Below are 26,715 nucleotides of genomic sequence, written 5' to 3'. Positions count from 1 at the left end.
ATATATTGAATACTGGTCATATGGACTCATTATTTGCAAGATTTGCTAATTTGACACTAACCTGCTACAGATTTGGGCTTCCCAGCTGATGCAGTGGTAAAAAATCTGCCTGCCCATGCAGAAGACTCGAGAAATGAGGGTTCAGTCCCAGGTCGAGGAGATTCCCTGGAGAAGTAAATGGCAACCCTCTCCAGTATTCTTGCCTGGAAAATTTCATGGACAGAGGAGCCTGGTGCACTACAATCCATGGAGTCACAAAGAGTCAGACTCAGCTGAGCACACACACATACGTATATTCAAACATCTGCTTGTTTAACAGTCATTGAGTATAAGGACGTCCTTATACTCAATGACTGTTAAATGAGCAAATATGATTTAATGTGGTTAGTCCAGTAATATTGGGAATCAGATAAGTCTTTTTTTTAATTTGTTTTATAAAGTTTATTGTTTTTTCTTCCTAGATACTTCATAGCTGTGGAAGATGACAAAATTTTCCCATTAAATTCAGCTGAAAGGTAAAGTTTATCTCCGGGTAACTCATTGTTCATCAGTAGATTTAGCAAACCTTTGCCACTGGTAAAGTTAAACTATGCAAAAGTAACTGTGTGTTAACCTGAGCTTCTGGGTTTTTTCTGTCATCCAGGAAACCTGGTGTGAAGCATGCACCATATATAAGGTAACTTGATAATTCTCTTTTGATCTGCTGTATCTTAGGCAATGTTGGCAGAGTGTATTAGTTCTGACTATTAGGATAAAGTAGCCTAGACTGGGTGGCTTATAAACATCAGAAACTTATTTCTCACATCTCTGCAGGCTGGAAGTCTAAGATCAGGGTGCCAGCATGGTCAAGGGTCTGATGAGAACCCTCTGCCGGGTTTCAGACTCTGTCTTCGCATTGTGTCCACACACGGCAGAAAGAGGACTAGAAAGCTCTCTGGGGCCCTTTTATAAGGGCGCGAATCCCATTCACTGGGGCTCTACTTTCGTCACTTAATCACCTCCCAAAGGCCCCACCTCCTAATACCATCACGTGGGAGGTTAGGATTTCAACATATGAATTTTGAGGGGACATAGACATTCAGTCCCTTCCAAACAGTCATAGATTATACTATAGAAATAATAAAACATTTCATATTTTTCAAGCATTGCAGGTGATGAACCTCCTGCAAGCTGCGTGTTTAGTCAAGTTATCAACATGGCAGCATTCCTAGGTAAGAAGAGCATGAAGAATGCTTTACGTGCTTTGGGATATTTCTTTTTTATTTTAAAGTCTCCAAAAACTCATATCAAAAGTATGGTGGGCTTAGTTGATAATTTAGTGTCATATCATGTCAGTATGCTAAAGTGGGCTTTTTTTTGTTTTGAGGGTCTTTTTTTTTTCATAAATCCCTTCACATTCACCTGCTTACCTTCCATTTTCTTTTCCCTTTACCATCTTCAATCATTACAGCAAATTCTTGACTTTATTTCTCTTGCTGCATGAAATAATATATTTCATGTGCCACAAAATCGTGCATGAGACTATAATATTGTGCAATATGTTTTCTTTAAAAAGAATGCTTTATGTAGTCTTTCACTGGCAAGCATGAAAATGCATAGGGTCTGAGATAAATATTGATGTGTATAGACATCATCTTTCAGTCTAAAGGTTGGCATTATCATTAGGATCATGCCCTCCCCTGTTCCTATACACATATCAAGCTGGCAAATGGGAACACAGGTTTATAAAAAACAGACAGAAACCTTTTGTACTCATGTCCGGCCCTAATTCCCTTTTCCTTCAGGGACTAAAGCTCTCATTTAATATCCTGTCCTCTTTGTTCTGTGAGTGCTTCTCTCCGGGGGCTGTGGGAACCAGCCATACTCTCTGTCTTCCTCCAAATCAGCCTTGTTGTTCAGTCGCTCAGCTGTGTCCGACTCTTTGCGACCCCATGGACTGCAGCACACCAGGCTTCCCTGTCCTTCACCATTTCCCAGAGTTTGTTCAAACTCATGTCCATTGAGTCGGTGATGCCATCACCAACTGCATCAGGGTCTTTTCCAAGGAGTTGGCTCTTCGCCTCAGGTAGCCAAAGTATTGGAGCTTCAGCTTCAGCATTAGTCCTTCCAATGAATATTCAGTGTTGATTTCCTTTAAGATTGACTGGTTTAATCTCCTTGCAGTCCAAGGGACTCTCAGGAGTCTTCTCCAGCACCACAGTTCAAATTGCGGAGCTCATCTCCTCCAGGCCAAGGACTCCTCTGTGTCTTTCAACAGGCTGGGACTTCCCTGGTGGTCCAATGGTTAAAAACTCCATGCTTTCTATGCAGAGGGCACAGGTTTGATCCTGGGTCTAGAAATTAAGATCCCATATGCCATGCAGCGTGCCCAAAAAAAAGAAAAAAAGGTCAACCAATTATCACCATTGGCATTTTGTTGGGTCCAGTCAGTGATAGCTAAATCCTTCAACAGCAGTTTTCTGGACATGGTCCTTTTGGATACTGAAACTTCCACTCCAAGTGAGAGCTAATGATGATGTTATTACTGAGGGAGTGTTTGACCTTTGTAGCACCTGTCCCCCAAAGAGGTGGCCTGTTATTTCATTGATTTATAACTTTCCTACCCCCCAAATTTTCTACTGGCTCTTACATGTTTCTTTTAAATTTTTGCTATAGGAAAAGGGAAGACCTATAAAATTCCCTGCAAAATCAAGGGAGATGGTTGGTCCAACCTGCACCACAAGCAGAATCTCAGTTGGTTCAGAAGGCAGAGAAAAAAAAAAAAAAAGAAGGCAGAGAAACATGGGGAATGTTCCCTTGAGGCCCCAGGGGAAACGCTAGCCAGCCTGGTTTTGTCCTCACTGCCTTCAGTCTCCATGTTAGTCATTCAGTTGTGTCCAGTTCTTTGAGACCCCATGGACTGTAACCAGCCAGGCTCCTCTGTCCATGGTTTTTTCCAGGCAAGAATACTAGAGTGGGTTGCCATTCCCTTCTCCAAGGAATCTTTGCGACCCAAGGATCGAACCCGCGTCTCCTGCACAGGAACTCAGTACTCACTCTTTTTTCCTACTCTTCATACCATCCTTCTGAAAAGGTGTAATAAATGTACTCATGCTAAGGTGTAAATGACCTCTGAGGAGATATTTGCATCTAATAGAACACAAAGTCCCAAGAGTGACTCTGGACTTGCAGGGTCAGAGACCTTTCCCAGTCCATCAGCAATCACACCACATAGGCAGGTTGGTAGCAACTCATACCATCATCCCCACGGAGCACAGCAATAACAGTAATTAATGACAGTCCCTTAATATTCCAGGCACAATGCTAAGTGCTTTGCAAACATTACCTCTTTTAATCGTAATACACCGGAGACTTCCCTTACAAGGAAATGTCACAGATGTCTGTCCTCCATGGGGCTTTAAAGAAACCAGTGAACATGTTAGAAGCCACAGATTACCCTTTGTATTCTTAAGACAAATTGATATGTCCCAATAGTCCTTAGCGCAACATCTGAAATATGCCGGTTTTCCCAGCTCACAAATTTATCCCTTTACAAAGCTGATGGTAAACTTGTTATAAAAGCAGTTCCAAAAACACAGTCATGAAAACAAGTTCCCCTCTTGCAGATGACATCTGTCAGCATCTGATTCTCTAATCCTCCCCTGCTCCATCAAGAAACAATTAAGTTTTTACTGGCTTTTGCTCTAAGGTATTGCAGCGTCCGGTGTTTATTATATTTCATCACTTTCAGTGCCATCTGGTAGACACAAAACTGAGTAAGATTAGTGTTCAGTGAGAGCGAACCATCTATTATTTACTTATCTGGGAGGGAAAAAGAATCCTTTTCCTACTGAGGCATGGAAGAAGCCCTAAGAAACAACAAAGACCTCATATAAATCACTGCTTGTTGGCAGCCATATAGATTATAATTTACAAACGAGTTGGGGTGGTATTTATTAAAATCAGTTAGCAAAAATCTTGTGTTTTTTTTGATGGACTAAGCAAAGATCCAATAAATGCTCAGTGATTTTCTTTACAGAATTATTTATATTTTTTGTCCTAAATCTGCACTTTTGTGATCTAAGACACATTTCTTTTTTTTTAATTACTTATTTTAATTGGAGGCTAATTACTTTACAATATTGTAGTGGTTTTCGCCATGCATTGACATGAATCAGCCATGGGTGTACATGTGTTCCCCATCCTGAACCCCCCTCCCACTTCCCTCCCCATCCCATCCCTCAGGGTCATCCCAGTGCACCAGCCCTGAGCACCCTGTCTCATGCATCGAACCTGGACTGGTGATATATTTCACATATGATAATATACATGTTTCAATGCTACTCTCTCAAATCATCCCACCCTCACCTTCTCCCACAGAGTTCTTTACATCTGCATCTCTTTTGCTGTAAGACACACTTCTTAATAGAAATATTTCTTCCCTGGAGAGGTTGTGAAGATAAAGTTATTAGCTGAATGATTTTGGTCACCTAACACCAGCCTCTCTCCCTCCTTCAGCCAAAACATATTGATTGTTATGTTTTACTGCTGTGATAAATAGGTATTCAGTTCAGTTCAGTTCAGTTGCTCAGTCGTGTCCGACTCTTTGTGACCCCATGAATCGCAGCATGCCAGGCTTCCCTGTCCATCACCAACTCCCGGAGTTCACTCAGACTCATGTCCATCAAGTCAGTGATGCCATCCAGCCATCTCATCCTCTGTTGTCCCCTTTTCCTCCTGCCCCCAATCCCTCCCAGTATCAAAGTCTTTTCCAATGAGTCAACTCTTCGCATGAGATGGCCAAAGTACTGGAGTTACAGCTTTAGCATCATTCCCTCCAAAGAAATCCCAGGGCTGATCTCCTTCAGAATGGGCTGGTTGGATCTCCTTGCAGTTCAAAGGACTCTCAAGAGTCTTCTCCAACACCACAGTTCAAAAGCATCAATTCTTTGGCGCTCAGCTTTCTTCATAGTCCAACTCTCGCATCCATACATGACCACTGGAAAAACCATAGCCTTGACTAGATGGACCTTTGTTGGCAAAGTAGTGTCTCTGCTTTTGAATATGCTATCTAGGTTGGTCATAACTTTTCTTCCAAGGAGTAAGCGTCTTTTAATTTCATGGCTGCAGTCACCATCTGCAGTGATTTTGGAGCCCAAGAAGATAAAGTCTGACACTGTTTCCTCTGTTTCCCCATCTATTTGCTATGAAGTGATGGGACCAGGTGCCATGATCTTCATTTTCTGAATGTTGAGCTTTAAGCCAACTCTTTCACTCTCCTCTTTAATTTTCATCAAGAGGCTTTTTAGTTCCTCTTCACTTTCTGCCATAAGGGTGGTGTCATCTGCATATCTGAGGTTACTGATATTTCTCCCCGCAATCTTGATTCCAGCTTGTGCTTCTTCCAGCCCAGCATTTCTCATGATGTACCCTGCATAGAAGTTAAATAAGCAGGGTGACAATATACAGCCTTGACGTACTCCTTTTCCTATTTGGAACCAGTCTGTTGTTCCATGTCCAGTTCTAACTGTTGCTTCCTGACCTGCATACAGGTTTCTTAAGAGGCAGGTCAGGTGGTCTAGTATTCCCATCTCCTTTAGAATTTTCCACAGTTTATTGTGATCCACACAGTCAAAGGCTTTGGCATAGTCAATAAAGCAGAAACTCTCTTGCTTTTTCCATGATTCAGCGGATGTTGGCAATTTGATCTCTTGTTTCTCTGCCTTTTCTAAAACCAGCTTGAACATCTGGAAGTTCACGTTTCACATATTGCTGAAGCCTGGCTTGGAGAATTTTGAGCATTACTTTACTAGCATGTAAGCTGAATCCAATTGTGCAGCAGTTTGAGCATTCTTTGGCATTGCCTTTCTTTGGGATTGGAATGAAAACTGACCTTTTCCAGTCCTGTGGGCACTGCTGAGTTTTCCAAATTTGTTGGCATATTGAGTGCAGCACTTTCACAGCATCATCTTTCAGGATTTGAAATAGCTCTACTGGAATTCCATCACCTCCACTAGCTTTGTTCGTAGAGATGCTTTCTAAGGCCCACTTGACTTCACATTCCAGGATGTCTGGCTCTAGATGAGTGATCACACCATCGTGATTATCTTGGTCATGAAGATCTTTTTTATACAGTTCTTCTGTGTATTCTTGCCATCTCTTCTTAATATCTTCTGCTTCTGTTAGTTCCATACCATTTCTGTCCTTTATTGAGCCCATCTTTGCATGAAATGTTCCCTTGGTATCTCTAATTTTCTTGAAGAGATCTCTAGTGTTTCCCATTCTGTTGTTTGCCTCTATTTCTTTGCATTGACTGGTGAGGAAGGCTTTCTTATCTCTTCTTGCTATTCTTTGGAACTCTGCATTCAGATGCTTATATCTTTCCTTTTCTCCTTTGCTTTTCGCTTCTCTTCTTCTCACAGCTATTTGTAAGGCCTCCCCAGACAGCCATTTTGCTTTTTTGCATTTCTTTTCCATGGGGATGGTCTTGATCTCTGTCTCCTGTACAGTGTCACGAACCTCAGTCCATAGTTCATCAGGCACTCTATCTATCAGATCTAGGCCCTTAAATCTATTTCTCACTTCCACTGTATAATCATAAGGGATTTGATTTAGGTCATACCTGAATGGTCTAGCAGTTTTCCCTACTTTCTTCAATTTAAGTCTGAATTTGGCAATAAGGAGTTCATAATCTGAGCCACAGTCAGCTCCTGGTCTTATTTTTGCTGACTGTATAGAGCTTCTCCATCTTTGGCTGCAAAGAATATAATCAATCTGATTTCGGTGTTGACCATCTTGTGATGTCCATGTGTAGAGTCTTCTCTTGTGTTGTGGGAAGAGGGTGTTTGCTATAACCAGTGCATTCTCTTTGCAAAATTCTATTAGCCTTTGCCCTGCTTCATTCCGTATTCCAAGGCCAAATTTGCCTGTTACTCCAGGTGTTTCTTGACTTCCTACTTTTGCATTCCAGTCCCCTATAATGAAAAAGACATCTGTTTGGGGTGTTAGTTCTAAAAGGTCTTGTAGGTCTTCATAGAACCATTCAGCTTCTTCAGCGTTACTGGTTGGGGCATAGACTTGGATTACTGTGATATTGAATGGTTTGCCTTGGAAATGAACAGAGATCATCCTGTCATTTTTGAGACTGCATCCAAGTACTGCATATTGGACTCTTTTGTTGACCATGATGGCTACTCCATTTCTTCTAAGGGATTCCTGCCCACAGTAGTAGATATAATGGTCATCTGAGTTAAATTCACCCATTCCAGTCCATTTTAGTTTGCTGATTCCTAAAATGTCGATGTTCACTCTTGCCATCTCCTGTTTGACCACTTCCAATTTGCCTTGATTCATGGACCTGACATTCCAGGTTCCTATGCAACATTGCTCTTTACAGCATTGGACCTTGCTTCTATCACCAGTCACATCCACAGCTGGGTATTGTTTTTGCTGTGGCTCCATCCCTTCATTCTCTCTGGAGTTATTTCTCCACTGATCTCCAGTAGCATATTGGGCACCTACCAACCTGGGGAGTTCCTCTTTCAGTATCCTATCATTTTGCCTTTTCATACTGTTCATGGGGTTCTCAAGGCAAGAATACTGAAGTGGTTTGCCATTCCTAGAGCACAAATTCTATCAATAAATAGGTATTATTGATGCTAAACAAAATGAAGAAGAATTTGGCCAGGCACCAGTCTACCACTGCAGTGAAGTGCTGCTATTTTGAGTTTGAACTTGAAGAACCCTATCAGCTTCAACATAAAAAATTTAACAAAGAAAATAAGCAATTACTCTCTAATATTTGTATTTTTTAACAGAGAGATAAATTAAAAAGAGCATCTCTATAGCAAAGAACTGTTGTAAGTATCAAAAACCACAGATGGGTGGATTTTTTAAATCTTTTCTAAAACTAAGTAAAATTGTAAAAGTTTAAGGAAACTTTAAAAAGATCTGTTGAGCAGAATGTTAATGTGGTAAAAATTGGTTTGCATATATAAAGATAGCTTTGAAATTGCCCTACTGCCCAGAAGACCCTTTCAAGAAGCTATAATTAAATCACTACTTGGTTGTAAGTGGACTTCATAACAGAGAGTCTGAATCTGCCTCCATTTAAACCTCTTAATAAAATTCTTAACAGACTAGAAACTTTATTATTTCCACAACCATAAAATTTCAACTAGATCTTATTTTAAAAGGAAAGTGTGCCTTGTCTCAGTTGATTTTTTTTTTAAGATTTATTTATTTATTGGCTGTGCTGGGTCTTTGTTGCTGCTCTGGCTTTTTCTCTAGTTGCAGTGAGCAGGGGCTACTCTCTCGTGTGTGTGGGATTCTCATCGCAGTGGCTTCTTTTGTTACAGAGCACAAATTCTAGGTCCACCGTCTTCAGGAGTTGTAGTACGTAGGCGCAGTAGTTATGACACAGAGGCTCAGTTGCCCCAGGGCATGTGGGATCTTCCCAGACCAGGGATCAAACTAGTATTCCTTGCATGGAAGGAGTATTCTTAACCATTGGACCACCAGGGAAGCCCTCAGCTGATTTATAATGGAGTTAATAGGTGAAAAGGGCAAAGTGTGGTGTTTGGAATGCAGTTCTGGAAGTTTTGGGTTGATTCCTGTCTTCAGGAAGATTTCTGCTTCCTGCTTAATTTCATTATCTATTCTTGATGAAATGATTTACCATCCAGATTACAAAAGAGAAGGCTAGAATAACTGGAGCCAGGGGAATGGTGCACGTCCGGAGTTCACTGGCGAGAAATGAGTAACATAAAGAGTGGCAGTGACTGTGTCCCTGGGGGTACAGTGGCACCAACTACCTGGCTGGCCAACATGAAGAGCCATTTTGGTGTCTGCCTCAGCAGTGAGTCAGGGCTTCGGCCAGAGTTCCAGCACCATCCTAACCCTCCAAACTGAATGACAGCCAGAGAGTTCCCAGAGTCATACCTCCCACTAGCCATTTTTAAAAGCACATTTGAAATGTATTTCAAATACATTTTGTCATATTTGCCTTGGTATTTTGTCATTCAGTTCAGTTCAGTCGCTCAGTCGTGTCCGACTCTTTGCGACCATCTCATCCTCTGTCATCACATTCCCCTCTTGCCTTCAATCTTTCCCAGCATCAGGGTCTTTTCCAATGAGTCAGTTCTTCGCATCAGGTGGCCAAAGTATTGGAGTTTCAGCTTCAGCATCAGTCCTTCCAGTGAACACCCAGGACTGATCTCCTTTAGGATTGATTTTGTCATTATGCCCTGACTAATATCCACACACAAGTAACCAGCAAGTATCTCCCAGATGGCCTGTGTGGAGATTTCTGGTCTAAATCTAATGGCTTCCTTTTCTGAAGATCACTTTGTGTTGAGGCGCTTGTAGTGAATTTCTCCTCTCCCCACTTCTTCCTCCTATTTCCATCCCCAAAGTAATAGAAATTTTTTTCATCTCCTAATGTGGACAGAGGAGCCTGGTGGGCTACAGTCCATGAGATCACAAAAGAGTCGAACACGAATTTGCGACTAAACAAGGGTAACTGTTGTCACTGTTAATAGACTTCTGAAAATATTGCACTGTAGCTCCCAACTGGATCTCTCAAACCATTATGTTGGAAAACTATTATCAACTCAAGTATAATCTATTAATCTGATGATGAATCGTGGGCTAAATATAAATATACTAAAAGCTAAATCAGAGCCAAACAATTTACGATTTCATAAATTATGGTTTATTTCTATTTTGCTTCCAAAATCCAAATATTATCCAAGCTGTATACCACTCTTTCACCAAAGGTACTTGGAACTGAAAGTCAATTCGATGAACTAACTTCGTAGCTTGAAACTGTTAAATTCAGCAGACTTGAGAAATGTAAATTTGTGGATGGTTTCTTATTAATGGCTACTTGAGTCTGAGTGAACTCTGGGAGTTGGTGATGGAAGGGAGGCCTGGCGTGCCTGGCTGCAATTCATGGGGTCGCAAAGAGTCGGACACGACTGAGCGACTGAACTGACCTGAACTGAACTGAATATTGGCCAGTAATCAAGGTAGACTTTTAGCAAATAACTACCTACTGAATTGCTGTATAAATAGGATAATTCCTGAATTCCTAATCATCTTCCCTGCTAAACCTTAATGTCAAAATAAATTGCCTTAGGAAGTGAAGTGAAGTGAAGTCGCTCAGTCGTGTCTGACTCTCTGCGACCCTCTAGACTGTAGCCTACCAGGCTCCTCTGTCCATGGGATTTTCCAGGCAATAGTACTGGAGTGGATTGCCATTTCCTTCTCCAGACCTTAATGTCAAAATAAATTGCCTTAGGAAGTAGTAACTGCCTTTCCTTATATTAGCTATAACATATTAATTGTAAGTGCTTTTTAAAAATCACTTGTAAACTAGGCTCTCCCAACTTTTTGTATAAATATGAAAATATCCCTGCAGTAAGCAATTAATAAAAGGGGATTCTTACATTAATGGCTTGAGTATGGACTAGCCTCAAGGTCACTATTAGAAGCCAGATTTGAAATCTAAGTAACTTCCTTCATCTCTCTTCAGATTCTCTGATGACAATTTGGTTGAAAAGAGTGGGCTTTTAAAATGAGTAATTAACATCATTTGGAAGAACTGAGCTTTCTTAATATAATCACAGTATGATTTTTAATACATACCAAACCCCCAGATCTGCTCTGTTAAAATACAGATTCCATGATTTTCTTACTGCCAGTGCCCTAATTTGGATGAACTATCTTTGTCCTTTGACAATGAACACCCACAGGTAGAATCAGAGGAGAGAGGGAGTAAACTAGTAACGAAGGGATTTCTATACTTGCTTTATCTTCCTTCCCGTACCCAGGAATGATTTCTGGCACAGGCACCAGCAGGTTTGTCTAGACTGATAACCATGTCTTCTTCCCCATTTTTTCTTGCCCCGTCTGTCCTAACACTGTTCTCAATTAAAGGGTGATTGAATCAGTGAATTCTTGTGCCATGGGCTGACTCTCTGCATCTGATTTGTCATGTGCCAAGCCTCTGCAATGCTCTCCTAAGCCAGTCTGTCTTGTGCTGACCTTGTTTTTGAAAACTCTGGGAAAAACACTATAACCAGTCTATCATCTTGCCTCACCCAAGTAACATGTTAACACTGCTGCTTCAGTTCCTCTCTGCTTTCCCCAGGTTAGCTAGAATAAAACATCTCAATAATCAGAAACATTGCCTGCAGGTTTTCTTTTAAAAATGGTCGTTTCAGAGATTTAAAAATGTACAATGGCAAGAAGTTTACTTTTGCACATTGTGGCTTTAGAATGCCATTTCCTAGTCTAGCTGTGTGATTTCAATTTTTCAATTATAACATTTTGTTTTATTCCCAGCTCTTGTGGTAGCTGTTCTGCGCTTCATACAACTGAAACCAAAGGTTTTAAATCCGTGGCTGAATATTAGTGGCTTGGTGGCTCTCTGTCTGGCTTCCTTTGGAATGACCTTACTTGGTAATTTTCAGGTACTTCACTTGGCCTTTTTCATCTCCATCTCATCTTCACCTATATGATTATCACAGCCAGTGAGGTATAGTCACTATGTGGCCCATAAAATTCTCCATGGACTTTTAAACATTCTACAGTGGTTCCTAATATGCACAGGTTCTCCAGCAGTCAGCCTGTCTGATCATTGAGCCTCACCTCAGTCAGTTCAGTCACTCAATCATGTCCGACTCTTTGCAAGCCCATGGACTGCAGCATGCCAGGCTTCCCTTGTCCATACATGGGAAAGTCCTCACTGTACCTCGGACATATAGCACAGCTGCTGGGAAATGCAGCTACTAAAATAGCTGTGTATTTTCTACAAGGGCTTTCAAAGTACTGTCTACTTTTTTCATAATAAATTGTAACCTAATCTGTCTTTCTAGAAAACTAATAGGACCATTGCCTTTTTATAATTAAACATTGAACATCCTTATTGGATGAAAGCTTGCATTTCAGATTAGCAGGCTCACGTGGGAGTTAGTTTGAAAATCCAGAATTTCTTTAGAATTTCTTTAGAATATGACTTGTATAAAGATGTACTAAGCCTAACTCTTCTTCCCAGAAGTATAAAAATGCCAGGTCATTTAGGGACTTTCCTGGTGGCTCAGGTGGTAAATAATCTGCCTTCAATGCAGGAGACTCAAGTTTGATCCCTAGAAGAGGGATTCCTGGAGGAGGAAATGGCAACCCACTCCAGTATTCTTCCCTGGAAAATCCCATGGACAGAGGCACCTGGCTGGCTACAGTCCACGGGATCGCAAAGAGGCGTATACGACTGAGTGACTAACACACACACCGAAGGTCATTTAAGCATAATTTCCCTTGTCAACACCATCACCCAACTCTTGACTTCATTTTTAAGTCATGGAGACCACTGCATTTTTACAGTGGTTGTCTGTTTTCCCTGCCTCCATTTCCTCCCCAGCATCCTCCAACTCCTGCTAAATATGCTACTAGAAACCTCCTCCTTGCAATTAAATGCTGATCCTAAACTTCTCCCTTGTCTACTGAGTGAAATCCAGATGGTGAAGGCATTCCAGACACTCAGCACTCCAGTGAGCATTTCGTAATGTTCTCACTGAAAATAGGCTAGTGGGTTTTCTAAGACGGACTCTTGCCCTGAGTCCTCAGTGCTGATAATCCATTAAATTAGTATCTCATTCCCCTGGACATCCCCTGGTACAGTATTTTTTTTTACTTAATGGGTCATCTGACAGACAGGCATGCAATCTCACCAGTTCCTCTAATTATCCAAGGTCTCATCAACCTCAATAATGAGAAAGCTGCATTCTTAGAACCTATTGCCTTGGACAGTGAATTATCAGGAGAATATTTGAGAGTTTATCTGTTGAGCTCCAAAATGTTAGGACACAGAGCATTTTTAATTGAGATTTTGGTGGGAATCTTCCTTCCACTTATGCTTCTGTGCTACAAGGGCTGGCATGTTGTAAAATGCTCAATAACTATCATTTCTTTCAACTGGGTCTTGGATGGAAGTTACTGAGTAGCCATTTTGTCTTTCACTTAAGTTCGCTAAAGAATTCCATTGATGGGGTTGATTGATTGAACCACAAATATTCAAAACCATCAATGATGACACTACATGTTCTTCATAGAACATTTCCTGGAGTATCTACAGAGATTACACGGGAAACAAATAATGCAGTTGCCTGTACTCTTTTCGTAATTTTTTAAAATTTGACCCATGTAATTAAATATACCATCTATTTTTAAAATTAGATTTTTAAAATAAATAAACAGATTGTGTATAGCATGGAAAGCCAGTTTTCTAGAAGTAAAATTTGACTTGGGGAATCATTATTTAAAATGTTTTAAAAATACATGTTTTGACCTGTGGGCTGGTGGTTTTTTTCAAAGAAGAAAAAAATCCTACTGCACGACTGTATATTTTTTAAATCAGTGGACAATGATTTGAGCAGTTTACATCTCTGACTTCCAACTGAAACAACCCAAATGGGTCTCCTTTAACCTATTAACTGTATGAAGGTCTTGACCAGGAATCTTCAAACACTGTTGCCTTTTAATGGGTCTCCAGATATGGCGAAAGCTCATAAGTGCATTTTTCTTATTATAATGGGGGAGAAAAGGGAATTTCCTGGCAGTCCAGTATTTAGAACTCCATGCTTCCCCTGCAGGGGCCACGAGTTCAACCCCATTAACAATAATTGGCTATATTACAGAAAATGGACAATTCTATAAGAATAGATAACAACCAGCGTTGTTAGTTGTCCAGGCCAATGAAATCTTGACCTGCTTAGAATTGACCATGCTCAGTCAGTCAATACACAGCCAGATTCTGTTCTTATTTCTTAATCTAGAGAACAGAGTTTGGGGTTTATGTCTGTAGAAACTTGACATTTCTCTTTTTATGGGTAACTTTCCTGTTTTTATTCTTTTACTTTTCTCCAAAGCTTTTCTGGAAAATAAATTCAAAAATTAAATTACCGCAGCCTGTTCATTCATTGGCTCATTTAAGCAAATGTTTTGAGGTTTGAGGGTACCAGTCATTTCCCTTCTTTCCCTCAGAGTTCAAACCAATGGAGAATAGACAGAGAGAGCTAGTGGAGAGAAAGAATTTGGCTCTCTCTACAATCTGTTAGCCCACTCTTAGAACATCTCTCTACCTGTTCCGTTCTCCTTCATGTGTTCCATTGGCCTGTATGTGTTTTCTGAATGGGCCTCCACAGGTCATTGTCTGTTCATCCCTTAGCTCACAAATGATGAAGAAATCCATAATGTCGGAACTTCCTTGACTTTTGGGTTTGGCACGTTGACCTGCTGGATTCAGGCGGCATTGACACTCAAAGTCAACATCAAGAATGAAGGACGGAAGGTTGGAATTCCACGAGTTATTCTCTCAGCATCTATCACTCTCTGCGTGGTCCTCTGTATCCTTTGAGTGTGAAAAGGGTCTCTGCCAGTGAGATTAAAACACAGATGACTTGTCCTTGTAGAAGATGAGAACATTGCCATTCTCAGTTGCTTAGGATATACTGTCAGATCATCTCAGAATATTAGACAAAAACAAAAAGTAAAAGTAAAAACTGAAAACTCTCAGACCTACTTTTCATGCCAAAGAGGAGATGGATTACTAAAAATAGAACAAGCGCTGCCTGCTCAAAACTGTTTCAATCTGTAGGAATGGTGTCATGCATCCTCCTTTTCACAAATGGCGTAAGGCTTCCTTTTGTGAAATAGATAGAATGCATAATCCAAGAGAGAATTGTGCTTTATTTCTTCCATCTTGACAATATTTTTTTCATTTGTGACTTTATCATGGCTCTGTTATTTCATTTAATTTATTAAACTGTAAAAATGAATTTCGAGAGACAAAAATACATTTCTATCTTTCAGAAAAACAAATAAGCTTTTCTGGAAAAGAAATTCAAGATTTAGATTACCACGGCATGCACTGTTATCCCAAATAATTTTGAGATTTTGATGTGCTATTTCCCTTCCTCCCTTGGAGTTTGAACCAATGGAGAACAGTCACAAGGAGCCAAATGGGTGCCAAATAGGTGTGAAGAAATCAGCCTTTATTCCTAGTAAACTTGGAAAGAATTGTGCAGGTCTCCTATCTCACAAGTTAGAATTCAACTTATCCACCCAGTAACAAGTAGAGAAATCAGGGAAAGACAGAGAACAGCACTTCATTCAGTTGAACCCCAAATAGATTGCAGAGGGACTAGTCTAGGGTAGGGCACAGTGACCCCACCTACTATAGCAGAGCCCAGTGGAAGCAGGCCAGTTCTGAGCCCACCAATCAGATCAGTCAATCATTCCTAAGTGTTCACTCCAATAGGTCCTCTGGAAACCATGGAGAAAAAGGGAATAAGGTTCCTAGATGGCAAACTGTAAACTAACACTGTTACAGTCTTCATGAATAGCCAGTATTTACTGGGCACTTATAATGTGCTAGACATTATTCTAAGCAACTTTAAATATGTCTACGCTTTAAATCCTCATTAACAAGAATAGTAACAGAGGTTAGTTACCCAAGATCACACATGGAATGTGTCAGTTTGTTTTAAACTCAGGCTCAGTTCTTTTACTTAGAGTGGCTTTAAAATATGAAAACATTTAGTGTTCAAAGATGTTCTTTAGTTAGTGGATTATTTAGAAGTGTTTATTTCTTCTTCCTTTCCAAACTGCCATTCAGTCATTTTAGGGGTTTTCTGAAGTTCTATGGTCACATTAGATAAAGAACATCAAAGGACTTGAAATTCAAGCCAAAAAAAGTTGTTTACTACTAGTAATCTGAGTAAACAAGTCAAAATTATTTTATGAGTAAACAGGTCAGAATTCTGCCAGTGTAAGATCTGAAGATGTATCCCTTCCCTATTAAGTAATAATAATATTGTTTTGGCAATATTTTGAACCCTCAGTCAGAAGAGTATGTGAGGGTTTTGAATTATTTTTAATTTTGAGCTTATACTAAACAATTCTGATCCATGTTATTTCTGAAGACTTGGAACGATTTCTTGGTTCCCTGATGAATGGATTCAAGTCTAGTCAGGAGAGCAAAGTTTAGCTGAAGTAGTTCTTACATATTTTTTACTCTCTGAAAATTACCCAAGATTTTAAGTCTAAGTTCTGAAGGTAGAATTAATTCTAAGGGGACATTTCTGACTTTCTAAATAACTTTATTTAGTCCTTGACCTCTTAGCCTTTCACTAGAGCATTGGTCCCCAACCTTTTTGGCACCGGGGACATTTCATAGAAGACAGTTTTTCCATGGACTGGGGTGGTGGAGGGGAGGCTGATGGTTTCAGGATGCTTCTCATCAGGAGTGCCAAACCTAGATGCTTTGGACAGGCAGTTCACAATAGTGTTCATGCTCTCATGAGAATCTAATGCCTCCGCTGATCTGATAGGAGGTGGAGCTCAGGTGTAATGAGAGCAATGGGGAGCAGCTGTAAACAAAGATGAAGCTTCGCTCCCTCGCCTGCCACTCACCTTCTGTTGTGCAGCCCCGTTCCTAACAGGCTATGGACCAGCAGCGGTCCATGACCTGGGGTTGCAAACTCCTATAATCAAAAATATTGTGAACCTTTCTTCTTCCAAGCTCCTACCTTTATGTATCCTGAAGTGCGTGTATGTGTATATGTATGCATATACTTCATATATATTCAGGCATAGACATATCATCTGTTCCTTTGGTTTCTTAGTTGCCTATTTTTATTTGGGCACAAGTTTAAATACAACACCAGGAATGAAAGCAGCCTACATAATATTGTCTGAAAACAATAATAAAAATTAGAGAGAGGAAGGAATGCCACTGAAACATTGTTAGTAGCATTGCAAAGACAAACACAGCTTACATGGATGTAGTTCACTCTTTGGTAAGTACACGTTGCTCCATAGTCATTTGCAGTGTCTTTTAAAAATATAACATTATTTTTCTGGCCAAATAATTACTTTGGAATTATAAGCCTTTAGCTAGTCTCACAGTTTATTAGGTCACCATGGAGAATACTGGTCAAATGCATGGGCAAGGAGTCAGAGTTCTTGTGTTTGAACCCCAGTTCCACTGGTTAATACGTGTGTTACCCATTTGGCCTCCATTTCCTTATATTAAGGGCTTCCTTGATGGCTCAATAGGTAATGAATCTGCCTGCAATGCAGGAGACTTGGGGAGGAAATGGCAACACACTCCAGTATTCTTGCCTGGAAAATTCCATGGATGGAGGAGCCTGGCGAGCTACAGTCCATGGAGTTGCAAAGAGTCAGATGTGACTGAGCGATAGAAGGCTACAGTCCATGGGGTCTCAAAGAGTTGGATACAACTGAGCATGCACACGTGCCCCTGTACTCTCTAATTTTTTTAATCTACTTATTTTTAATTGACAATTAAATAATTAATTATAATTGCTTTCAACATTATGTTGGTTTCTGCCATACATCAACATGAATCAGCCATAGGTATACATATGTCTCCTCCCTCTTGAACCTCCCTCCCACCCCCTTGAGATTGTCACAGAGCCCCAGTTTGAGTTAACCTGAGCCATACAGCAAATTCCCACTGGCTGTTTCTTTTACACCTGGTGGTGTAGATGTTTCCATGCTATCCTCTCCATTCGTCCCACCCTCTCCTTCCACTTCCCCCGCTGTGTCCGCCAAGTCTGTTCTCTATGTCTGCGTCTCCTCTGCTGCCCTGAAAATAGGTTCATCAGTCTGTGCTCCCTACTTTAAACAAACTGAAGATAATAGGATGTTGTGAGGATCAAGCTAGGTGCTCCATGAAAGCACCTAGAAGCATGTCTGGCACAAAGGAAGGGCAGCATGATGTATTATTTATGTAGATAGGGCTCAGCTGGCCCTGTCAAGTTCTTTGGCTCTTTTCTGTAACCTGTCTCTGCCCAGAGAAGAGCCCAGCCTTCACGTGGCCGACAGAGGTACTTTCCTTGACCACTTCTCCCCAGACTTCATCCTCATGGCGCAAGGCATCCACATGTACGCCGCCAGGGTCCAGTGGGGCCTGGTCATGTGCTTCCTGTCTTACTTTGGCACCTTTGCTGTGGAGTTCCGGCATTATCGCTACGAGATCGTTTGCTCTGAATACCAGGAGAACTTCCTAAGCTTCTCAGAAAGCCTGTCTGAAGCTTCCGAATATCAAACCGACCAAGTGTAACCCTTCAGCTTTTCCTTGCTGGGGAGGTGGGTGTGGCAGCGAGGGAGGGGCCAGGACACACCCATAGGACTTGACACATAACCTCGTGACACACCACACACACACACACCCGCAAAAACACACATTCATGGCCACATTTGCCAAATGAGCTTTTCAGGGCGAGTTATTTAACGAAAAAGCACAAGCCCTGTGTGTCGAAACACATGCTGTTACACTGAAAATATACCGCACGACAGAGCAAGAAGCTTGTGCATGATCACTTCTTTTCCCCTCTGTCCCAACACCCGCGTTCTTATTGTCCTCTTCACGTACTCCAGCCACCGTGATCACCCTACTTTGGGTAGGGCAGGCCAAATGTGACGTGGGAACAACGCCAACTCCCAACGTTGCCTTCAGACCCAAAGGGCTTGGAACCAGCTCATGAAGAAATTGTGAATCTGGCTCTTGAATGGACTGAGTATCATTTACTTGGACAGGCACTGTATAGAGATGTGACCCCCTCGTAACCTGCAGACGATGTGGGATCAAGGATGGAACTTTCCCAAAGAAACTCCCTTCATCATTGTTCAGCGGTTGGCTGACCAGATTTGACGCTATAAGCTGTGAGAGGGAAGCCCGCCACATGAGTTGGACTTCCTGTGACTGAGAAATATTTCCCAGTGTGAATATCTGCAGGACCAAGGTCTGCCAGGCATGGAGAGATGGGGGCAGCCAGGGTGTGGTTTCGTTTTTGCTTCCATAGTATGCTATGTTTGGTTTTTATTTTCTACTTCATGATTTGCCTTTCTTTTTTTTTTTCCGTAAGTAACTACCATGGGTCTTTCGAGGTCTCATGGATAAAGAGGGTGTAGACCAAATGCCAGAAATAAACTTGTTTGGGGTTCAACCATGATAAAGCGGGGGGGAAAGGTCACCTGTAGGCTCAATTTTATGTTTGAAGCTAAGAATATTCACAGAAAAGCACAAAGGTAAGAAAAAGAACTCCTTCTGGACATTTGTCAAAGATAGGAGTTTTAGAGCATCTTGTTGGAGGTTCACATAAGAGGGGAGTTTCTCAAATGTACCTATCGCTTAAATTTTGTATTAGGGTGGGGGAGGTTAAGGGCTTTTCATACTCAGAATTTGTAGGAGCCAATTAGAAGGGTACCCTCCTCCCCAAAAACAAATTGGTTCAGCTGGTCCCCTACAACCCAGCATGCAGTTTCCACCTGCAAAGAGTTTAGAACTCAAACTGTAGGCCTGGGCTTTATAGAGGCTGTGTTTCATAAAAATGAGCAGAATTCTAAATTCAAAATGTCTTGGAGTGGGCCAAGCTGACAGACGCTGTGAGTGCACTTTGTTTCAAGAAATCCCCAAATTCACTTCGCAGGGACTTGAGATTTCAAGGACTATAATGTGAACAATGTTTTTTAATTAAACACAAACTCTGAGCTTCTTGAGGAGGGGGTTCAATGACTTTTCACTTCTGTATTTATCCCCACTTCTTAGCACAGTGCCTGGCACACATTAGGTGCTCAACCAACGTCTGTTGACTAGAATTCCTGGTAATTTAGAGTAGGAAAAGGGTGTATCAGAGAAGACTCAAAGATGAATGAGAGAGAAGATAACCGTTTCCTGCAAGATAGGAATGGAAGAAATCATGAGGCAGTGCACGGAGAATGCCTCTAACAGCCAAGTAAAATGTGAGAAAAAGAGTGTTCTCCTATTAAAAAGGCATCTTACTGTAAATAGTCCAAGGTGACATTTGTTATTTTTGAATACTGCTTTGGAGGGTTTTTTTTTTTCATTTTTATATTTTAAAAATTTTATCAAAGAACAAAGATTTATGAAGTTTTCTTTTACTCTACACAATCCAAGTTAAATAGCTTTTGGTGATGCACTGTACACTTTTTAAGAGTATATCTAATAGCACATTTTAACAGAATCAAGCAATGACTGGCATTATTCATTGAGATCTGATCGCTAAATAAAATTCTTTTATGCAGAATTGTGATTTTTTTTTTTTTTGGCCTCTTCAAAGAACATTTCTTCTCTAATACCGAAGCATAGGTAAACCCAATGAGACATTATGTTGAAAATGAACTTCAGTGTTACACCGATAGCATATTTCTAGGGTGTTTGGCAACACTAACAACCAAGTCTCTGATTCTCCAGACACCAACTGGGTGTCCTACAATTCAGTTCAATTCTGACACTACCCAAAGTTATTGTCAGACTCCACCAGCTTAAAGGCTCAGCCCTGTAAAATTGCCCTCACTTCCTATGCTGGTCACAAGCGTCAGTTCCCCAGATTACCTTAGGTTCAACCTGGTCATAAAATTGGAGGGCTCCCACAACTCCCTACCCCTCCCTTCAGTGGTTTCCTGAGAACAGCTCACAGAACTTGGGAAGACAGTTTAATTCAATTTGCTGGTTTATCACAATAGATATCACTTGGGTTTTCCTGGTGGCACTGTGGATAGGAATCCGCCTATGAATGCAGGGGACACAAGTTCGATCCCTCGTCCAGGAAGATTCCACATGCCTCGGAGCAACTAAGCCTGTACGCCACAGCCATTGAGCCTGCGTGCTGCAAGGACTGAAGCCTGTGTGCCTAGAGTCTGTGCTCTGTGACGCTAGAAGCCACTGCAACGAGAAGCCCGTGCATCACAACTGCAGAGTGGATCCCAGTCTCCCAGGTGCAGTAACAAAGACCCAGTGCTACCAAAGATAAAGAAACCAATTTTTTTTTTAAAAAAAAGCTATAGCTTCAGAACAGCCAAGTGGAAGAGATGCAAAGGACAAGGAAAGCGAGGGACTCAGGGGCACACCATCCTCCCAGGGTTCAACGTGCTCACCAACGCAGAAGCTCTCTGAATCTCAACTGCTGAAGTGGGTATAGACCTTCCCCTCCAGCCCCCTCCCCAACCCCTGCCTGGAGGTCCGGCAGGAGATCTGGCCACTTGGTCTTCCTGGTGACCAGCTTCACCCTGAGGCCATCTAGAGGCCCCCACCCATAGTGATCTCATGAGCATAAACTCTAGTGTGGTCAGAGGGGCTCATTATGAAAAACAAAAGCTCCCCCTATCACTTGGAAAATCCCAAGAGTTTTAGGAGCTCTTGGCAGGAACCAAAGACAAAGACCAAATAAAATTTTGTATCAGAGCACACAGACCCTTAAAGACCCAGATGACAGAACCTCCTAGGAGTTAAGGCCACAGTATTCATCTGGGACAAGACCAGGGAGCCTGCATTTGGAGTGAGCATTCTTAGAGGAGCTAATGCAGGCAACCCAGAGAACACAATAGGAAATACACTACACTGTGTTTCTGGTAATCCAGCTAAGTCTCTTGAAAAGTACCCTTCTTGGTTAGGAGAGAAATATTTTAAAAACAACATTCAAGGTTCAATAGTTTTTGATTCAGTGGAGAACTGACAGTGAGGTCAAGTTGTGTTACCTGTGTTATTTATTGGATTTTCCTTGGTACGGAAAAGCAAAACTTGTATATCCTGAAATTTGCAATTTGCTAGTTATCGTGGAGACTGGTACATCACTGCTTATTTTTGTCCTTAGGCACTGTGTCAGGATGAATTAGGTTTTTGCCTTCCCAAAATAAAACTAACGAAACTAAAGTTTATTTCTCATACTAGGTGTCTATCCTGGATGAACAAGGAGGCTCTGCTCATCATTATGACTCAAATACTGGCTGATAGAGGCTTCCTCTTTTTTTCCCCCTAGCCACAACTACGGATCATGTGGGATCTTAGTTTCTTGACCAGGGATCGAACTCAAGCCCTCCTGCTGTGGAATCGTGGCGGCTTAACCATGGGACTGCCAGGGAACTTCTAAGTCTTCAACTTGACATTGCTTCCATAGCTGCTGACAGCCAAGAAGATGTGGGAGACTGCTCACTGGTCTTAAAACCACTATGAAGGGACAAACATCACTTAGCTTACATTTCGCTGGTGAGGGCAAATCCCCATAGCCAAGAGTGGCCCTCTGGCCATGTGCCCAGAGTGGGAGAAGCCTCTGTGAACAACCTTGTACTTACTGCCACAAGATTCATATTTAGGCTTTTTAGGGGGGTTGGGGAGAAGGCAGTGGCATCCCACTCCAGTACTCTTGCCTGGAAAATCCCATGGATGGAGGAGCCTGGTGGGCTGCAGTCCATGGGATCACTAAGAGCCAGACACAACTGAGTGACTTCACTTTCACTTTTCACTTTTATGCACTGGAGAAGGAAATGGCAACCCACTCCGGTGTTCTTGCCTGGAGAATTCCAGGGACGGGGGAGCCTGGTGGGCTGTCATCTATGGGGTCGCACAGAGTTGGACACAACTGAAGCGACTTAGCAGCAGCAGCAGCAGCAGCAGGGGGGTTGGAGGTGGGATGTTATTGATTTACTTTTATTGAAATCTAATTGATTCACATTAAGTTTTAAAGACTTTTTGAATTACTGTCCTTCCTTTGAAATGGGAGAATTGTTAAAGAACTCATCACAGAGACTTCCCTAGGTTTCTAGTGGCTAAGATTCTGCGCTCCCAGTGCAGGGGGCCCAGGTTTGATCCCTGGTCAGGGAATGAGATGCCACACACTGCAACTAAGAGTTTGCATGCCACAACTAAAGATCCCACATGCCACCACCAAGATGGAAGATCTTGCATGCTGCAACTAAGACCCAGTGCAGCCAAAAAAAAAGAAACTCATCATGATACAGAAATGGAGGAAGGAGGCCAACTGTGGGGTTGGTTAAACACCTGTTACAAGTGTGAAGAACCATCCAAACAGCAGCTAAATGACAGAAGTACAATTCCACCAAGTCTAAGGACTCTCAGCCACATTTAAAATGTGTCATGTCCTCCAAAGTAGTGGGAAGTTTGGAGAAAGAGAATTCCACATATGAAACAAGTTGATTTTCACATGGTATAGAAAAGCAAAACTTGCATATCCTGAAATTTGCAATTTGCTAGTTATCATGGCAACAATAACTAGTTCTCTATCTGTTCAGATTCCTATTAACATTCCTCAAAGTGAGGGTTCCAAGAAACGCTAAACATCCATATCTGAAGCGCAAGGAAGGGAAGGTGAGTGAGAAGTTTAGGTCCGTCGCTGGAAAAGCAAAGATCTTCTCATGAGCATAAATATTGTTTTATTTCTCCTATCTTAAAAAGTAAACAGGGACTTCCCTGGTGGTCCAGTGGTTAAGAATCCACCTGCCAATGCAGGGAATATGAGTTCAATCCCTGGTCCGGGAAGATCCCACATGCTGCGGAGCAACTGAGCCCATAACCACAACTACTGAGCCTAGGTGCCCTAGAGCCACGCTCTGCAACAAGAGATGCCACAGTGAGAAACCGGTGCACCGAAACGAGAGGAGCCCCGGACGGCTGCAACTAGAGAAAGCCCCCAGGCAGCAATGAAGACCCCGCTCAGTCATAAATAAATAAATTTTAAAGCAAACAAAGAAACAACAAAAGGTCCATATTTGCTGTTCCCAGCCCCTCTCCCACTTGTTTTTTTAATTGAAATACAGTTGATTTACAATGTTGTGTTAATTTCTGCTGTACAGCAAAGTGACTCAGTTATCCATATATATTTTTTTTTCATATTCTTTTCCATTACAGTTTATCACAGGATACTGAATATAGTTCCCTGTACTACACAGTAGGACCAGTTCTTTGCTGAACCCACGCCAATCATGCTGTTGCTTGTACCACTTCACTGGGCCTGCTTCCCTCAAGTGCTCCTTGTCATGTTGTAGACACAGTTTGTTCTTTTAATAGTTTACACAGCTTCACAACTGGATCACCCACACTTTCTTCATGTGGCTTCCAGAACATCACACTCTTAGTCTCCTTCCTGCTCCTGTCCACTCCTCAGACGCCTTTCCTGGGCCGCCTTCTCCCAGACATCCTAACGTCGGATGAGCATCCTAACACTGGTTCTGTGGCTCGGGCCTTGGAACTGTTCTTTCTCGTCTATGCTCCTGCTCTTGGTGACTTCGTCCAGTCTTCCAGTTTGGACTGTTGCCATCTACTCACCTCTCGCAGCTTCTCCAGCCCAGACCTTTATCCTAAATGCCAGGCCTATATATTCAACTACCTTTGTGGCATCTCCCCTCAAGGGCACCTCAAGTTTAACAGTCCTGATCTGATCCCTTTAAAGTCATTCCTTCAGGCATGTTCCCGTATAAGTTAAAGACAACTCATCTTTGTGTTGCCAGACTGAAACCTTGAAGTCATTCTTATCTCTTCCTTCTCTCACACCCACATCTGTCAGCAAATTCATTCTGCTTTATCTTCAAACTATAGTAGAATTTATCCCCTCTACCGTCTGGTCCAAACCACTTCCATCTCTCCTGGATTTTTATAATAGCCTACAAAAACTAGTTTCTCTGCCTTTTCATTTGCTCCCTTCAGACCGTCCTCAACACAGCATTCAAAATGATCTTAGATCATCACACTCCACTTAAAATCCTCCAACGGCTTCTCTTTTACTTAGACTAAAAGCCCAATTCACTGAAATGCCCTACAAAGGCCAATAGGACCTGCCTCGTCACCTTAAAAAAAAAAAAATTATGTGGCTGCAAGCCAGGTCTTAGTTGCAGCACCTGGGATCTTTATTGCCACATGAGGGATTAGTTATGGCATGTGGGATCCAATTCCCTGACCAGGGATGGAACCCAGGCCCCCTGCATTGGGAGCGTGAAGTCTTAACTGCTAGACCACCAGGGAAGTCCTTGCTTCTCTACTTTTCATTCTCTCTGATCTAGTCCCTCTGACTCCATAAGTTCCCCTAAGAGCCAGGCATGCTCTGACCTCAGGACCTTTGCATTTGTTAAAACCTCTGGCTTGACAATCTTCCCCCAGATGTTTAAAACTCTCACCTTCTTCGCCTCCTCAAGTGTTACTTTCTCACCGGGGCCTCTCTGGCCTCTAGAATCCACCCCCTTCAAGTCCATTCCAGCACTGTCCCTCTTTTCAGCTTTATTTTGCTCCACAGCATTTTATAAAAAACATGGTCCTATAATTATGAAAATGTTTCACATGCATAACACTAACACATTTTACTTATTTTATTATCACATCCTCTCTACTGCTAAAAGGCAAGCCCCATGAGAGCAGGGATTTTTGCCTGCCACATACCTGGTTCCTAGAACAGTGCCTGGCACACAGTTAAGTGCTCAGCAAGTATTTTTTAAGTAAGTGGCTGTTAGCGACAACCCTGCCCCCTCTTTTAGTTTTATTTTCATTCTTCTTTTTCTTTTTTTTAATAATTAGTCTTGTAAATACGAGCTACTCAGTGCTCAAGACACTTAGGAAACAATGGTTACAGGGTCAGATTTCAGAGGATGCAATTGTTCCTCCACTTCTCTTAGCAAACAGCTTTCCTGTGTCTTAAGGAGGAAATTCTAGATTATAAAAAGGGTTATTTCTTATGATGTCTGCAGCAAGTAGGACACATTAAATACCCAGGTTCTAATTAGGACCTGAAGTAATCTTCATGCAAGCTCTGTGTCAGAACCTGATTTTCTCTTTTGGAGCTTCAAAAATAAAATCATTATTTTTGGATAACTGGGTATTTACCTGAAGAAAATTGCTTCTATTTCATGGCTTTAAGACAGGAAGCTGAGATGAGCCCGCAAATCATACTCAGATTAAATAAAAAAAGTTTTATTCCCCCCCCCCACACACAAACCGTATGGCATGTGGGATTTTAATTCCCTTCACAGGGATTGAACCCGAAACCCCTTCATTGGAAGCATGGCGTCTTAACCACTGGACTGCCAGGGAAGTCCCATACTCAGATTTTTTAAATTTAGCTCGTCAAAAACTCCTTACAGATACTGTTTGGGTCAAGATAAAGAAAAGGGTATAAGTTAGAACTAAGAGATAATTATTTAACAGTCAACACCTAACACCTCTAGATGTCTGTAAACCAAGTTTAGATGTGTGGCCAAGGATCATTCAGAGAGGCTGGCGGAAAAGCACCTGGATTAAACCTAGGAACCAAGTGGATCCAGGGATTAGAAGCGCTCCAGAGATTTCCCCAGGAGTCTAGTTACAGCTCCAAGCTTCTACTGCATGGGGTCCAGTTTCCATCCCTGGCCAAGGAGCTAAAATCCCACAAGTCACAGGGTGCAACAACAACAAAAAATAAATAAATTTTTGTCTTTAACTTAAATTAAAAAAAAAAAAAAGTACTCCCGAGACTACCCACTGATTTGCTTCTCTAACAGCCCTGGAGGCGCTTTCTCAAAATACAGCAGACTTCCACATACTGTCTATTAGTATTATCATCACTTGCCCCTGGAAAGCTTTAAATCCTACCCTTTTCTAGTATGAAACCTGAGAGCACGATGCCTATTGTTACTGGGTGTCTATTTCCATCTCATTGCATTGTATTCTGTAGGTAACAATGAACTCCTGGAATTTCAAGCACAGGCTGTTAGGAATGGAAAGAACAAATTTGTGAGGCGCTGTGAAAAAGACAGTGGGTGTGATTTGTTACTCCAGAAGGGTGAAGTGTTAGTCGCTCAGTTGTGTCTGACTCTTTGTGGCCCCACCAGGCTTTTCTGTCCATGGGAGTCTCCAGGCAAGAATACTGG

General features: G+C 41.7%; 1 protein-coding gene across 3 annotated transcripts in view; it reads left to right on the top strand.

Moving 5' to 3' along the window:
• The window catches only part of TMEM150C (transmembrane protein 150C), a 113,492-nt gene extending 93,378 nt beyond the window's left edge, over positions 1–20,114 (top strand). For all 3 annotated transcript variants that reach the window (XM_005681828.1, XM_018049649.1, XM_018049647.1), the window contains exons 3-8: positions 462–515; positions 644–676; positions 1,144–1,211; positions 11,326–11,453; positions 14,207–14,384; positions 17,919–20,114. In XM_005681828.1, the coding sequence (XP_005681885.1) occupies positions 462–515; positions 644–676; positions 1,144–1,211; positions 11,326–11,453; positions 14,207–14,384; positions 17,919–18,127 (670 nt within the window). In that variant the 3' untranslated portion in view covers positions 18,128–20,114. The remainder of the gene's footprint in view (positions 1–461; positions 516–643; positions 677–1,143; positions 1,212–11,325; positions 11,454–14,206; positions 14,385–17,918) is intronic.

The sequence above is a fragment of the Capra hircus genome, chromosome 6 (genome assembly GCF_001704415.2).
Source record: "Capra hircus breed San Clemente chromosome 6, ASM170441v1, whole genome shotgun sequence".
Taxonomy (NCBI): domain Eukaryota; kingdom Metazoa; phylum Chordata; class Mammalia; order Artiodactyla; family Bovidae; genus Capra; species Capra hircus.
The sequence above is the reverse complement of the archived record's forward strand: the minus strand, read 5'-3'. Positions and strand labels throughout refer to the sequence as shown.